Source organism: Elephas maximus, chromosome 2, assembly GCF_024166365.1.
Source record: "Elephas maximus indicus isolate mEleMax1 chromosome 2, mEleMax1 primary haplotype, whole genome shotgun sequence".
In the NCBI taxonomy this organism is placed as follows: domain Eukaryota; kingdom Metazoa; phylum Chordata; class Mammalia; order Proboscidea; family Elephantidae; genus Elephas; species Elephas maximus.
The window spans coordinates 123,223,442-123,239,966 of record NC_064820.1 but is presented as its reverse complement, the minus strand read 5'-3'; the positions used below and the strand labels follow the sequence as shown (position 1 = coordinate 123,239,966).

At 34.7% G+C, this 16,525-nt stretch overlaps 1 protein-coding gene across 5 annotated transcripts in view; it reads right to left on the bottom strand.

Moving 5' to 3' along the window:
- Window positions 1–16,525, bottom strand: part of YTHDC2 (YTH N6-methyladenosine RNA binding protein C2) — a 68,238-nt gene that overhangs the window by 32,288 nt on the left and 19,425 nt on the right. For all 5 annotated transcript variants that reach the window (XM_049872346.1, XM_049872354.1, XM_049872362.1 and 2 more), the window contains exons 9-16: window positions 15,529–15,677; window positions 13,819–13,954; window positions 7,296–7,422; window positions 6,997–7,062; window positions 1,445–1,623; window positions 1,098–1,194; window positions 930–1,017; window positions 765–845 (exon numbers count right to left, since the gene is read on the bottom strand). In XM_049872346.1, the coding sequence (XP_049728303.1) occupies window positions 765–845; window positions 930–1,017; window positions 1,098–1,194; window positions 1,445–1,623; window positions 6,997–7,062; window positions 7,296–7,422; window positions 13,819–13,954; window positions 15,529–15,677 (923 nt within the window). The remainder of the gene's footprint in view (window positions 1–764; window positions 846–929; window positions 1,018–1,097; window positions 1,195–1,444; window positions 1,624–6,996; window positions 7,063–7,295; window positions 7,423–13,818; window positions 13,955–15,528; window positions 15,678–16,525) is intronic.

Genomic DNA, 16,525 nt, shown 5'->3' with positions numbered 1-16,525 from the left:
GCCAGAGAGTAAATATTTTAGGCTTTGGAGTCCACAGGGTCTCTGTAGTAATAATTTAAATCTGCTATTGCAGTATGAAAGCAGCCAGGAACCATAAGTAAAAGGGTAGGAGTGGCTGTGTTCCAATAAAAGTTTATTTACAAAATGAGGTTGTGGGCCAGATTTAGCTCTCTCGCTGCAGTTTGCCGACTGATCATGGTTTATGTTTGTTTGCTTTCTTTCAGCGTGGTTCCCTTGAACTAAATATCTTTTTTTACAACAACTGTAGGTAATGACCTGAGGATATAACAATGAACAAGAGGGAAAGAATCCAGACTCAGATACAAAAAGAAAAAGTATAAAATATATAATCAAATTCTCATATTATTTTAAGTTTTACTATAACTACCCAACAGCTTTACCTTTTTCCTAGTATTTAATGAGCAGAAGCTAAATTTTTTGTATAATTTGTTAAAAAACTCATTGGCATCCAGTTGATTCTGACTCATCGCGACCCTACAGGACAGAGTAGAACTGCCCCATAGGGTTTCCAAGGCTGTACTCTTTTATGGAAACAAACTGCTATATCTTTCTCCAGTATAATTTGTTAATTGTAACAAGATACACTATACGTTCATTTTAGTGAAATCAACAATTGCTACTATGTTAAAATCATCTAGAATTAGAAATTTTCCTGTTAGAGTGAATTCTGTTTGTGAAAGCATTTGTTAAAGTGGAATTTAACCTTCTTCATTTACATAATAATACAATTTACCTGAACATACCTCTTTCACCTTACCAGAATCAATAACAAAGACAACATCATTGACTGTGATGCTGGTTTCAGCAATATTGGTGGAAAGGATCTGTAATAGGATGTTATTTTATAATTAATATGAAAATAGAACCAATGAGAAATAAAAATAGAAAAGAGATTTTATGAAGCTTACTATTTTTCGAACACCTGCAGGTGGATTTTTTAATACCTTCTTTTGATCAGATGTTTGCATATTTGAATGAAGCATAAAGACTTGATACCTGTTGACAAATGAAAGAGAATATATACTATAGTACCAGTCTGTTATCTAAAGCAACAAACATAAAACTTCAGCTTTTACCTATGTGTATTGTCAGCAAACCGCTTGTCATCAAACAGGATGCGATCCCTCAATCCAACAATTTCATCATATCCAGGTAGGAAAATTAATATTGCACCTTATGAGAAAATTATTTTTTAATCTTAAATCTCATCTTGAAATCAGAACCAATCAACAGAAAGTTGATACTATAAGGAACTATATCATATGTATTTAAGTATTACTAATAACAATAACATTTACGAGATTATTCAAGCATTACTATCAGAGCAATTATATAAAAATTTATACACAGAAATGTTAATTTTTAAATCATAGTATACATTTTTGTTCCAGTTCTTATAAAAAAATAGACAATGCTTATTTACCAGCATCACAACTATGACAGATATTGTACAGAAGATGCATGATCAAATCCAAGTCTACTTTTTCATCATCAAAACTATGATGATAAGCTTTCAGGAGCTCTCTGTCTTCTGTACTGAGGTCACTTCCATTTGTTTGAACCAGAGAACTTTCATCTAGATTTCCAAATTCCAATGAAGCACTGAAAAAAAGATGAAGTCAATTTTCATTAAAAAAAAGTAATCCTTAAATGTTATGATTCCCATTGTGTCCTTCTTCAAATTTCTAATAAACTCTGAAGAGGGTAAATGTTACTTAATGTGATAGCTATAATATAATTCCTGCTCTGGTTTCAAGCACATTTTTCTAAGTAAAATCTAGTAATAAGTGCTTTAAGAAAAAATCTTAAGGCATTCCTCTAAAAAAAATACGCAAATTGCCAATAAGCACATGAAAAAAAGCTCAACATCATTAGCCACCGAGAAAATGCAAGTCAAAACCACAACTACATAGTACTCTACTTCGCACTCACTAGGATGGCTATAATAAAAAAACAGACAATAACAAGTGTTAACAAGGGAATGAAGAAACCGGAACCCTCATACATTGCTGCTAGGAGTAGTAAAATGGTACAGCCACTTCGGCAGTTCCTCAAAATGTTGAAAAATTATCAGTAATTCTACTACTAGAAATATATACGAGAAATTAGAACTTATGTCTACATCAAAACTTGTACACAAATGTTCATAACAGCATCATTCCTAATAGCTAAAAAGTGGAAACAACCCAAATATTCATCAAGTGATGAATGAATCAATCAACAACCTGCTGTATATACACAGTGTGGATATAGAGTGAAATCTGTGAGAGATGGAACTCAGTGGGACTGCCTTGTTTCCCAGGCTCTAGCCAAGTTTTCTACCTTTGACAGGGTGCAGGTTATCACTTTTCTATCACTCTCTCTTAGTGGAAAATATTTGAGTTTTTCTTCTCTGACAGGTTTCCGCCTTACACAGGTTCTGGCTTTCCGAAGTTTTACTGTACCATAAAGTTGTACTGATACATGCTACAATACGAATAGACCATAAGAACACTATGCTAAGTGAAAGCACTGGGTTTTTTTTTTTTTAAGTGAAAGAAGCCAATCATAAAAGATGACATATCATATTCCATTTATATGAAACATCAAGAATAGGCAAATCTATAAATAGAGAAAGTAGACTAGTGACCGGCTAGGGCTGGGAGGGTTGAGGGTAAATAGAAAGTGACTATTAACGGATACAGGTTTCTTTTCAAAGTGATGGAAATACTCTAAAATTGACTGTGGTGATGGTTGCATATCTCTGAATATACTAAAAACCACTATATTATATACTTAAATGATTGTATATTATATGAATTATATTTCAACAAAACTGCTAACAAATACAAACTTGTGGTCATCATTTATATTTTCTTAATAGGTTGTTTCTAATTGTTCATTATTATAAACAACACTCTCATGAATATTGTCACATAAAAAAAAATTTCTATAGGCTCAGTTTAACATGACTCTTAATTGGGTAATGCCATTTTCTAAAAGCCAGAATAACATAAATTACTGAAATAAATATCTTGCTTTCTTCATGCTGTATGTCAAAAAAAGACCAAAAAACAAACAAACAAAAAAAATTACTGCCATCTCTAGTAATTATCAACAGGATTTCTAGGAAGTTCAAAAGGATTTTTGGAAATTCATTCCAGCACAATCTCTCCTAAAGGGCTTAGCAGAAAAATAGCATAAGATTGCTTTCTCTACAGGAAATATGAAACATATACAACTTTACAACTGCAGTACTTTGAATTTCAAGATCCATTTTAAAACATTTTAAGTTTATTATTTTCTTACTGTTTAACAGATTAATAAAGCAGCATTATGTTCCTTGTTTAAAGCTTTAAACTTTAGATATCAATTATCAATAATCCAGCAAACATAATAAACTTAATTTTAAACATTTGAAATTTTTAATTGATAATGTCATGATCTCTGAGAATAAAAAAAAAGCCCAGTCAGCATGTTAATTAAAATACTATCCAGATAATTGCTTTACTTGGAAATCTGTATTGTCTAGTGAGCTTTACCTAACATTTACCAAAGAATGTCTAGAACATTCAAAGCATTAGCACTAAGAGAATTCAAAGTTCTAGGTGCTATCACTGAAATGACAATAAAACCCACCACACCAGAATTAGTCTTTGGATCTGCAAAGAAGTTTGGGACTCTGTAACCTACACTATCATTAAATGAATTTAAAGTAACACAACTCATTTCATACTTCAAACATTTACTTCAGAATGGACTCAAGGGCAATGTGTTTTTGGATTTGGGTTTTTGTTTTGTTTTAATGTCTAAGACTACATCTATAAAATTAAATACAAAAACATAGGTGAAATAAAAAATTTTACATGTTCTTAAATAATGGGTATTTTAATATATTTTAACTTCAGACTCAATTTTTTTTTCCTTTTGAGGATTTTATAGACTGAAAACAGAAGCTATGTATTACAAAGTACATTAAATCTAAAATCTCTAATTATCTAAATGATATTCTAAATGATAGATTCATAGTATTTTTTAAAGTAGTGCCTTTCTGATTTTTTTTTAATCAAACAATACATGTACATGATGCTAATAAAAGGTTTTATTAAAAAAAAAAATCCTTCTTCACTCCTAATTCATACTAAGAAGGATCTCATCCTAAGAAGGATCTCTTTCAATCCTTTTTGTTATTTCTTTTGGTATTTACTGGAATATTTCTAAGCAACATGCATATACTCTATTTACTGGTTTAACAATTTAGTCATTATCTGTGAACCTCCAATTAATGAAAAATGAGGTCACCACCTCCATATACTTCCCACCCACACCAATCTCTACTTCTGTTAAATCCTTATTCAGTCTTTACTTAGCCGTGACTATGTAAACACTACACCACTGAGTCAAACAGTGAACTATGGTTACACCTCCTTCTGTAACTTTCTGCTTTTCCTAGGGTACTTTTTATTTGCTTAGTTTTACGTGTACTGATCATTAATCCTTTAGATTCATAAGCCTTTTTAATGCAGTTAAAAATAATAGGCAATCTATTCTCCCCCCTCAGAAAATTCCCTGTTTGAGCCCTCCATCTTCCACTCCTATGAGGCCTAGGCCTGCTGGATGGCTCTTATCCTAACACTTGGATTCATCAGCATCCTGGGCATTTCTTTCACCTTTCCTGTGTGGGGTCTACTGTTTTACTTACTTTGTGGAGCACATTCTCTAACAGCTATCTAATAAAGGGTACACAGGAAGTAAATTTTTCTTATCTTTTTTCTACAATTTTCCATCTCATCTTGTTTTCCTACTTTTTGGAAAGTTTTCTCAATTTTATCTTACAACCCTCCAGTTTTTTCTTTTTTTGTTTGTTTTCTGTTTTTTTAACTGCCAAGGGCTCTTTCTTGTTCATTCACTCATTCAATAAATATTCTCTGAATATCTACTATATCCAAACAGTTCTTGAACAGAGACAAGGAGCTTACTAAAGTCTAGTTGAGGGAAGAGATGGACAAATCAATAAATATAGTAAATGAGTAAATTATATAGTATATCAGAAGATAGTAGGGTCCATGGAAAAAAGAAAAAGTAGAACAGGTGAAGGGGGATCAACAGCACAGGGAGGTAGACTGCAATACTAAAAAGGGTAATGAGATGAAATTTGAGCAAAAACTTGTATTCTGTTCCTTTTCTATAGCGCATTGTTTTTGTTTCACGAATGCAAATTTTTCTATTACAGTTTTGTTTCTGACGTTGTCTTCAGTTCACTAGTTCTTAGTTTCATCTCGGTTCTGGGTTTTTTTGGTCGTTGTTTTCTTTTGTTTTGATTTGTAGATGCTTTTTCCCCCCAAAAGCCTGGTGGTCAATCCTTAGCCATTTATTCATAAAGAGTTGCTGCTAGTTGCCATCAAGTCAATTTTGACTCATAGTGACCCCATGTGTGTCAGAGCAGAACTGTGCTCCATAGTGTTTTCAAGGCTTTGACCTTCTAGAAAGAGATCACCAGGCCTGTCTTCCAAAACACCTCTGGGTGAGTCTTGAACCACCAACCTTGAACCCACCAGCCTTTCAGCTAGTAGTTGAACACTTAACCACTTGCACAACCCAAGGACTCCCTAATAAAGAGTAAAGCACCAAAAAACTTCACGTGCACAGGCAGGATTGTTGCGTTGTCTAGTTTAAAAGATAATCATTTCGTCGAAGGAACACCAAATGTTCTGTATTTCTAAATCTTTTCTCCAGGCATGGTCTTTTTTTCCAGGAAAGAATTCTCAAGTTTTCTGCCAAAGAATATAAGCTCCAAACAGAAAAAGGTGGTAGGTGATGATAAGCAAAGGCAGTGGATGGTATCACAACTTTCAGTCAGCAGACTTTGACTTAAAACCTTTTTTTGTTTGTTTGATACCTCACCCCACTCCCCACTATATGGTAATCCCAAATCCAAAGCCTCTATGGTCGATTTTTTAATAATCCTAAAACCACAAGCCTCCAAGGCTTAATTTTTTTACTAAATCCTCTACTTCCTACCAAGGTGGGCAAGGGTACTACCTGGTAGCAAGGGAGAAGGGAATCTGGAGTCCTAATTGTTCCTCATAAAAATTTTAACCCATCCCACTATTTTTTTCAGCCCTTTCACTGATTCCTTCACAGGTAGTTGAATGAGCCTTTCAGGAGTTCCAAAACTAAAATGAGTTTGTTTCTTATCAGTATTCCCCTCTGTAGGTGCTAAGGTTTCAGTTAAGTCAATTATCACTAATCCATCAGCTATCTTTTGTCCAAAAGTTCACTAACACCTCCCATAAGCTATGTCTCTGCTTTCCCTTTGACTTGGTCAGTTTACAACTTTTATATTCCTTCATCATCATTTTAGTGATATTTTAGGAAAATGCAGAGATAAATACATACGTTCTATTTATCATGTTTAATCGGAAATCTCCCATCTGATTTTTCAAATTAAAATGTAAATATTATAACACACTAGACATTATCAACAACCTACAAAATAAAACCTCACAGAAATATTCCTTAGAATTACCAAAAAAAAAAAAAAATCTCTGGATAAACCAAAATATCTGTTGCCGTTGAGCCAATTCCAAATCATAGCGACCGTACAGGACAGAGGTGAACTGCCCCATAGGGTTTCCAAGGAGTAGCTGGTGGATTCAAACTGCCAACCTTTTCGTTAGCAGCCGAACTCTTAACTGCTGCACTACCAGGGCTCCAATCTCTGGACAACAGGCTATAAATAACCTAATTTATCACATTCTATGATTTACATGGAAACCCTGGTGGCATAGTGGTTAAGTGCTGTGGCTGCTAACCAAAGGGTCAGCAGTTTGAATCCGCCAGGCGCTCCTTGGAAGCTTTGTGGGGCAGTTCTACTCTGTCCTATAGGGTTGCTATGAGTCAGAATCGACTCGACAGCACAAGGTTTTTTGGTTTTTCAATTTACATGGCTAAGCTTTTAAAAAAGGAGGTAAAAACTATAGTATAAAGTTTTACCTGTAAGATTCTAGAAGATCCACAATTTCAGTTTGTCCAAAGTGTTTTGCCCAATCTAAAGCCATCCTACCAAAATTCAAAACATACCAAATTAAGACACAGAAATAATGTTCTTAAAATTATAAAACTGGCCTCTCAAAATTATTGGTCATTAAAACAGAGGTGTACAAACAATTATGACACAATAGCTTTTATGTGACACAATAGCTTTTAATATAAAAATAAGCAAAAGGAATCGAAAAAGATATGTGTAGCTATACAAATGATACAAAGAATGGATGCAGGTTAGAAGAAATTACCAGCCATTTGATGCTTTACTATGGACATTGGCTCCCATACTAATTAACTGTTCTACTTGACTTGTGAAACCTCGTCCTGCAGCAACCATCAGGGCTGTTGCACTGGTTTCACTGTGTCTGTAATCGACTAAAAGAAAACAAAAACAGAACTGTTAGGTTTCTGAATTATTTAAAACCATTTTAATTAAAAAGAGTTTTTAATCAAAGAATTGAATTGCAGGAGAATTAACCTGTCCCTTTGTGTTCACATAAGAATTGCCCCTCCAAGTAACTACATGATAACAGCATTATAATACCCTTCAGATAATCCAGGGAACTCTGATATTGATATGCCTTAGCATAAACAGGATGGAATAGACACTGGAAAGTAGGAGAAGGAAAGATATTTGTTAAACTATTTTAAATTCATCTAGATAATTAAAACAGAAAAGGGAACCTACTAACTTGGAGAACCTTTAAATAATCTTCCTAAATCTACATATTATTGCCTCAGTCACCAAATGACAAGGTGCAATCAAGAACCAAAAAGTTAAACGGTTAGTTTCCTTCAGTAGCTAGTAATTAATGCTTAAAAGTTTAACTGAGAAGGCTTCAAATATAAGGTTTAAGATGCTTTTTTTGTTGTCGTTTTGTTTTGCCTTGTTTCCCTCCATCATTCTTGGCTACTATTTTCCAAGACACTTAATGGGAATAAATAATGGTGGTGAAAGTTTACTTCCCATAAAATCCCTCTACGAGAAAAAACAATTAAGGTTCTATTTAAGTTCCTTCTTAGATATACTTCTGAAGAAATGTAATATAATGACCTAGCACTACTTTGCTTAAATTATAAAATTGGTAATTTCAGAAAAAAAAAAATCATTACTGAAAAATATCTCAGTGATAAATTCTATCCTAATTACAAACGGGAAAATTTAATTTCCCATATATACCCAATTACCCTCATTATTCAGTAATACTCTAAAACATGCTATACATTACTGATATAAATTAATGGTTTTTAAACAGGGTAGATGGGTCTAACAGGCCCTGGTGGTACAATGATTAAGTACTTGGCTGCTAATGGAAAGTCAGCAGTTTGAACCCACCAGCCGCTCCATGGGAGATAAGACCTGACAATTTGCTCCCGTAAAGATTATAGCCTAGGAAACCCTATGGGGCAGTTCTACTCTGTCCTATAGGGTCACTATGAGTTGGAATTGACTCGACAGCACACAACAACAACAAAGGGGTCTAAAAGCCTTTTGTTTATTTTTTGAAAACACAGACAGACATGTCTTACTCCTAGATTCATATTCAGTAGGCCTGGGATGGCCAGGCGTATGTATTTTTAAAGAAGTCTATTAAGTGATTAGATCTATGCTCACTCCGTGAGAATTACTACGTCAACTGAGTATTTAATCCACAACCTTGAAGAACAGTCTCAAAATGCATGTATTTGGGGCAGAGGGATATGAATAAATGTGGGAGTTTTAAAATGTCTAAAAAATTCATTATTATTCCTGCCTTCATGAGATGGAGCCTAAGTCCCTTTCCCTTGAATGTCAGCTGCACTTAGTGACTCACTTCTAACAAACAGAATAAAGCAGAAGTGACGGTGTGTAACTTTAGACAGTAGGTCATAAAAGGTAACTACAGCTTCCTGTTTGCTCTGTCTCCGTCTTTCTTTTGGATCGCTTGCTCGGAAAGAAGCCAGCTGCCATGTCCTAGGGACAATAAGGCAGCCTTATGGAGAGGCCCAGATGGCAAGAAACTGAAGCCTTCTGCCAGCAGCCAATGACAAACTGAGGCCTCTTGCCAAGAGCCATGTATGTGAGCCTTCCTGGAAGTAGTTCCTCCAGCTCCAGAAAACCTAGAGATGACTGTAGTCCCTGCTAACAGCTTAACTACAACCTGATGATAAACTACGAGCCAGAACCACTCAGCTACGTTACTCCCACATTCTTGACTTTCAGACACTATGTGAGATAATGTTTCACAAGCTGCAAGGTTTCAGAATCATTTGTCATGTAGGTATAGATAACTAATACAGTCAGCATGACAGAAGATGCCTAATCTTATTAAACCAGCTAATTACTGTTTCTGTGGGATCCCAAAGGAAAAATGATGGTGTTAAAAGAAATTTGTGAAGCCCAAGGTAGTTTCAACTCTGATGCCAACCAAGAGTTGAGATTTTAGAATAAAAATATAAAGATTAGAAAGTGAATACCTGTTCACAGAGCTATAGTAACATTTTAGTTTACTTCACATGGCTTCAAATATTGGAATAGTAATGTTCAATAAAACTATAAAGAAGAAGAGCCTGGGTTCATACGATGATCAACAATGTCAAAATAACAGTCTAAAATCAGGGGGACACTGGAGAGTGTGTTGGCAACTCTTGACTGGAGGGGGGATGGGAAGATAGAGAGAGAAGGAAGACGGCAAAATTGGCACGAAACGAGAGACTGAAAGGGCTGACTCAATAGGGGGAGAGCAAGTGGGAGAAGGGAGTAAGATGTATGTAAACTTACATGTGACAGACTGATTGGAATGGTAAATGTTCACTTGAAGCTTAATAAAAATTAATTAAAAAAATAATAATAACAGTCTAATATTCACTAAAGGAATATCTAGGAAGTGGGTCAAGGGTAAGACTTAAATATTTCAAGTGTTTCATAAATATTTTAACGGTACTATTTTATTTTAACAAGGAAACCCTGGTGGTGTAGTACTTAAGAGCTACGGCTGATAACCATAAGGTCGGCAGTTCGAATCTACCAAGCACTCCTTGGAAACCCTATGGGGCAGTTCTACTCTGTCCTATAGGGCCACTATGAGTCGGAATCAACTTGACAGCAATGGTTTTTTTTTTTTTTATTTTAACAAAGCAATGTCTTAGAGTTGAAATCTTTTAACTTTTAGATAAGACTGCTAAACTGCTTCCAGTAAATACTGAAGACAAAATAGAGGGGAAAAGATCGCGAGAAAACTGGAGATGAAAAATACTCACATTTTCAAATACAGAAATTATTCTTCAAAATACAGACTACTAAAAAAAAAAAATGGTGAAACTAGGGCTTTGACCCAGTTCTTTTAAGAACTAGCGATATGGGATCAAATTGACAACAGCAACTCTTAAGATAGGAACTTAGGGGGCAGTGAATTTATGCTGAGGAAGGAACAAGTCAGAAAAGGAGGGTGAGAATGGTTGCACAACACAAATAACGTAGTTAATGTCACTAAATTGTACATGTAGAAACCAATGAATTGGTGTATGTTTTGCTGTGAATAGTCTCAACAACAATAAAATAAGTAAAGCTTAGAAAAAAAGAGTAAGGTAGTCATAAAAAAAAAAGAATACACAAATTGCCTGGGCATAAATCATTGATTAGCTGTGGGATCATGAGCAAGTTAACTCTCTAAACTCTGCCTTTTCACCTGTAAACTGGGATGGGTATATGCCTCACAGTGTTAAGACAAAGAACAACATATGCCAAAAGAGCTTTATCTCTTTCTGCTTGAACAACTGCTTTAATGACCATACCCAAAGAATTTTGGCCTAAGGCCTCTTTTAGCATACCACAGTGCTTGATCATTGACCCAGGCCCCTCAAATTAATAAACTGAGAAAGCTTATTTATACACTAGATAATAATTAGAATTGAGAAAAAAAACTCTTAAGCTGAAACAATGAGCCAAGTCTCACTACAAGATGAAATTTAAAAGAAATAAACACAATGTCTTAAGCTCAAAAAATTTCAAACCAACAAGTGTAAGACAAAAAAACAAAAACCGAGCCTGTTGCTGAGTCATAGCGACCATACAGCACAGAGCATAACTGGCCTAGTAGGAGCTGCCAGTGGATTAGAGCTGCTTATCTCTCTAGTTAGCAGCTGAATGATTAACCATTGTGCCACCAGCACTCCTTAAGTATAAGATGTGGGGATTAATTTAATAAAATCACATATGAAAAAAAAAATTAGGAATTTCAAAGATAATATGAATCAGTAAGACAACGTGGTTGGCAAAGAGCTATAACGATCACGAGCTAAATTAGAGGTTTTTAGGCAGATACCAAAATAAATAAATAAATAAAGCCAAACCCATTGCCATAGAGTCAATTCCGACTCATGCAACCCTAAGCTGACTGGCCTAACTTAAACTGATCACTAAGAGATTAACACTCGAGACTAGACGCCATGCTTTTTAAGAGGAACAAACTAGAACATTACTAGAGAAGAGGGACCAGGGTATCAGGGTATCATGACTGGATATCATGTCAACGTAAAAAGGAATAGCTGAAATAATAGATATTGTCAGCCCAGAAGCAAAAAAATTAAAGGTGAAATAATAACTATCTTCCTATACCTGACAGTCTGTTAGGCATAAAGAGACACTAAATCTCTTCGGTATCACCACAAAAGCAGAAAAAGCTAGACGCTAGATAGGTAGATTTCAGCTCAAAATATTAAAAAAAATTAACAATTCAAACAATCCAAATTCAAATGAGTGTTCTCAAGAAAGGTAGTGCGCTTCCTGTCACTAAACATGTTCAGATTATCATTTATATTTAGAAGTTATATCATTATTCAACAAATATTTATTGAGCATTTACTATGAACCTCTGGGAATAAAGAAATGAGTAAAACAGACAAGGTTTCTGTCCTCATGTAGTTTACATTCTAGTGAGTGAAAGATAGTAGAAAAAATGAAAAATACATGATATGAGGCAATGAAAGTACAAGAAAAATAATAAAGCAGGATAATGAGAAATAGTGAAAAAGAGTACAATTTTAGTAAGGTGATTAGAAAAGGCCTCTCTGAGAATGCAATATCTAAGTAGAGATTTAAATAAACTTTAAGACAGTGGACCCTATGAGTATCTGTGGGGACTGCAGGGACAGCATTCCTGGCATATGAAAGATCAAAAGCAAAGGGGTAAAGATGGGAATGTGCCGGTATACATGAGGAACAGCAAAAAAAGAACTGTGCCTAAAGCACAGTGAACAAAGGAAAAGAGTGGTAGAAAATGACATCAGTAAAGGTAGCCAGGGACCAAATCATGAGAAGGACTTTGACTTATTCAGAGCATAAGGGAAATTCATGAAAGGGTTAAGAGCTGGGAAGTAGCATAATCTAATAATCAGATTTCCTTTATGAAAGGATCACTGTGCTTGTTCTATGGAGAATGCACTACACTAAGACAAGAATAGAAGCAATTAGTAGGCTACTGCAATAGCCCAGGAGAGAAATGTTGGCTTGGAGTAGGATGGCAGCAGTAAGGGAAGTGAGATGTGGTCAGATTCAAGATTTATTTAGAAGCTAAAACCAACAGAATTTGCTAATGAGTTGAATGTGGGGTTTGACAGTAAAGTCAAGAATGACTTCGTGTTTTGTTGCCTCAGCAACCAGGGGAATGGTAGTGCCACTTACTGAAAAGGATACCACTAAGGAAAGAGCAGGCTGAGAGTGATGAAGGTGGAAAAGGGATCAAAAATTGTTTGGGGGCATATCCAGCTTCATTCATCTAATAGACATAACTGGAGACGTCATGTAATCAGGTGTGTGGAAGTCATAGGAGAGGTCAAGACTGAAAACATAAAATTAGGGGTCATTTTACGTAGATACTTAAACCCATGACTAGATGAGATCATCTAGGGAATAAACATAGAAAGAAATAAAGTTTAAGGACTGAGTCCTGGAGCATTCCAAATTTAATGATCAAGAAAAACAGGAAGTTTTCTTTTTTTTTCTTGTTCAGTAAACCAAAAAGTTGCAGCCAGTGAGATGAGAAGAAAATCAGCAAGTGTGGGTATCAGAAGCTGACTGAAGAAAACGTTTCAAGAAGAAGTAATAACTATGTCAAATATCGCTGACAGATTTCGGCGAGGGAATAAACTGCTTGACATCTGTATCCTTTCCAGATCATACTGACATGATCCTTCATTTTGCCTTTTGCAAAGAAGCCTTTAGGGTTCTGAAACTCACCTGATTGCTAATATCGACCATAATCAACTAACAAAAATTAGGTTAAATTTCATTAGTGAAAACATGTCACACGACAAAGTATGTACACGTGAATTAGAACTTCAGCTCATGTAACTAAAATATGCTAGCATTTTCACTTATTAAACGAATAATCTACAGCAACAGTTTTTTTTCCTTCCATTTTTGAAATCACAAATCTTTTGAGAATCCAAAGAAAACTAAAGATCCCCTCCCTATGCTATAGGTGGGGAAATAGCGCATATGTGCATGCACATACATGAAAAAAAATTTTTTGCACGTAATTGCCATGGAGCCAAAGACCTCACAAAATTATTCTGAAGACCCAAAGTTAAGAATTCCTGATTTAGCACAAAATTTATTTATTCTATTATGTTAATAAGATACTGATTTGTACATCTGAAATAACATAAGTACTCAAAAGAACAAATTATTAGTTGTGAACAAAAAATGTAGTAAATACATTTTCAATTAAACTACACTTCCACCATAAGTAATGGCAAGAGTAATAATTTTTTTTAATAAATTAAACTTACCACTAACATTTTCAGTTAAAATAAGGTGAAAGACCTGAGCAAAAGCATCAACATCTTTATGTAGCCATATGTCAGAAAGACAAGCATCCATTTCCTTTATTAACCATGGCTCAAGGCAATTCACATCTTTCTCTGTCTTTAAAACAAACAAATGCAAAGATTATAAATCACCTAATAGCTTAACACTCACTGGCAAAGAATGATATGGCCACAAAAACTACTAATCATATGATAACAAAGGTTTTGACATAAAAATTTCTAATTTCATCACAAATATTATCACTCACAATACTATCTTTCTTTCTTACATTCATCTTTTGTATGAGAAAAAGCTTGTCAGCAAAGGACTATAACCCAGTCACAATATTAAACAAATGTGCTTCTGATAGAATGTCGTTAAATGCACAGCAACGCCAGTAGTTTTCTCTCTCAGCTGTATGTCAGAGAGAGTTATCGCCTGAAGGTGTTTAACACTCATGCCAGGTACTGGCCCAGAGCAAGTGCCTGAGAATCTCCCGTGGTGGGGGCCAGATTCCTGACTCCACAGCACTGTCCACTCTCCTCAGGTGAAGCTAATGTGCAGCTGGGCTTAAGAATCACTGATTCACATGGTCAAAATGGTCTTCATTGAACCAAATGAGTCTTCCCCATGCTAAATAGCAATTTTTAAATATTCTTTAAAAGTATTTTTAAAAGCTCATGAATATTTTATCTGGATGTATTCTAACTTTAAACAATGGCAGAAAACTCCGAGTGTATCTGCAAAGTGTACCTTCTGCTCAAAAGTAGTTTTTTTCTAAAAAGCATCTGGAAAGCTTTTCTGAAATGCATGTTGTACAGGCAGTCCCTGGGTTATGAGCATTCAACTTATGTGCAACCCGTAGTTAAGAACCAACCTCTGTAAAACCTACAGGCAGTCTCCAGATTACGAACAAGTTCTGTTCCTAAATCTGACTTTAAGTCGAATTTGTAAGTAAGTTGGGACAGCTAAGCATGGTACACGTCTAACATCAGTTACTCACACGTTTGTCTTTAGTATACAGTATTAGTGTACTTTTCTATGCATAAAAAAACATGAAAGAAACACTTTCAGATACACTAAAACATCTTTAACATAATGACACAGTAATAATGATAACATTTTTGATGTGCATCACAAAGTAGCACCCAGTTTGTTCTTATGATTGTATGTACCTCGAATTTTTAATATAAAAGGCTTTACAGGGGTTGGTTCGTAAAGAGTCGTATGTAAGTTGGATGTTCATAACCCAGGCAATGCCTGTATTATATTAAAACTTCCAAGTACATACAATGGTTCATTACAACAAGCAGATGCTACTTTGTGACATGCATCAAAATATTACCATTATTATTGCTGTATTATTATGTTAAAAATGTTTTCATGTATCTGGAACTGTTACTTTCATGTTTTTTATGCACAGAAAGGCACACTATATACTATATATTAAGACAAACATTTGACTAACTGATGTGAGATACAAATCATATCTAACTGTTCCAACTTACGTATAGATCTGACTTACAGTCAGATTTAGGAACGGTACTCATTCGTAATCCAGGGACTGCCTATAGTCTAAAATAAACTAACAGAATGATGCTGTAATTATGCATTTAAAAATTATAATCTCACAAAATGTTCTTTATATAATTTTCACTCAAAATATCACCGTGAAACCACTGATCTCTTACCAACTGACTAAAGACAGCATCACCGCCATCATCTAGTAAGTCGTATTCTTCAGTTACATTTGGAACAGTTCTCTGCCTCTGAGACTCAGGTTTGAAAGTATTCTCCTGAGCTGAGTACCATTCTGTAAGCGTTGTTTGTTGTTTCTCTTCTAAAAAGATTACCAAAAAAAAAAAATACAAGATAAAATCTTGGCTTTCTGAAATATATTCCTTTGTTTTTAAAAAGTAAGTCTGATAATACTTAAAAGTTGGCCTTACTTTCAGGTTACTGTTTTTTTAAATATATTAATTAGGAGCATTCAATAAAATATGTTATACTGAACGATAATGACACAGGAAACTACTTAATATCTTCCTCTTTTCATCTATTAGTAAGAAGTTGACTTCTAAGTAATTCCATAATTTAAATAAGAATATTTTTAGCTATACAGTCAGCCCTCCATATCCATGGGTTCTGAATATGTGGATTCAACTAACCGTGGACTGAAAATATTCGTGGGGGAAAAAAAGCATTAAGTGTTAAGTGTAAGCATTATCTATTTCTATAGCATTTACACTGTATTAGGTATTACAAGTAACCTAGAGATGATTTAAAGTGTATGGGAGGATGTGCACAGGTTATATGTAGTACAACGCCTTTTTATATAAGGAATTTAAGTAACCCCAGATTTTGGTGGGGGTCCTGAACCCAATAACTCCCTGTGGATACTGAGGAGCAACTGTGCTATATTTTCTTAATCAATGATTAATATTCATATAACACTTTGTAGTAAACTATTTATTGAACTCCTACCACTATGCTAGTTGTTTGAGATACAAGTAATATACAATTTTCACCTTGAAGAGCTTCAAGATCTAGTTTTATATATTCTATGTATCAGTGATCTGGCCCTGTCCTATGAAATAGGTTTTGCCAACTACATTTTTCAAGAGATTCGAGACTCCAAGACACAAAGTAGTTAAAGTATTTGTCCAAGGTCATTCAGAGCAAATGAGG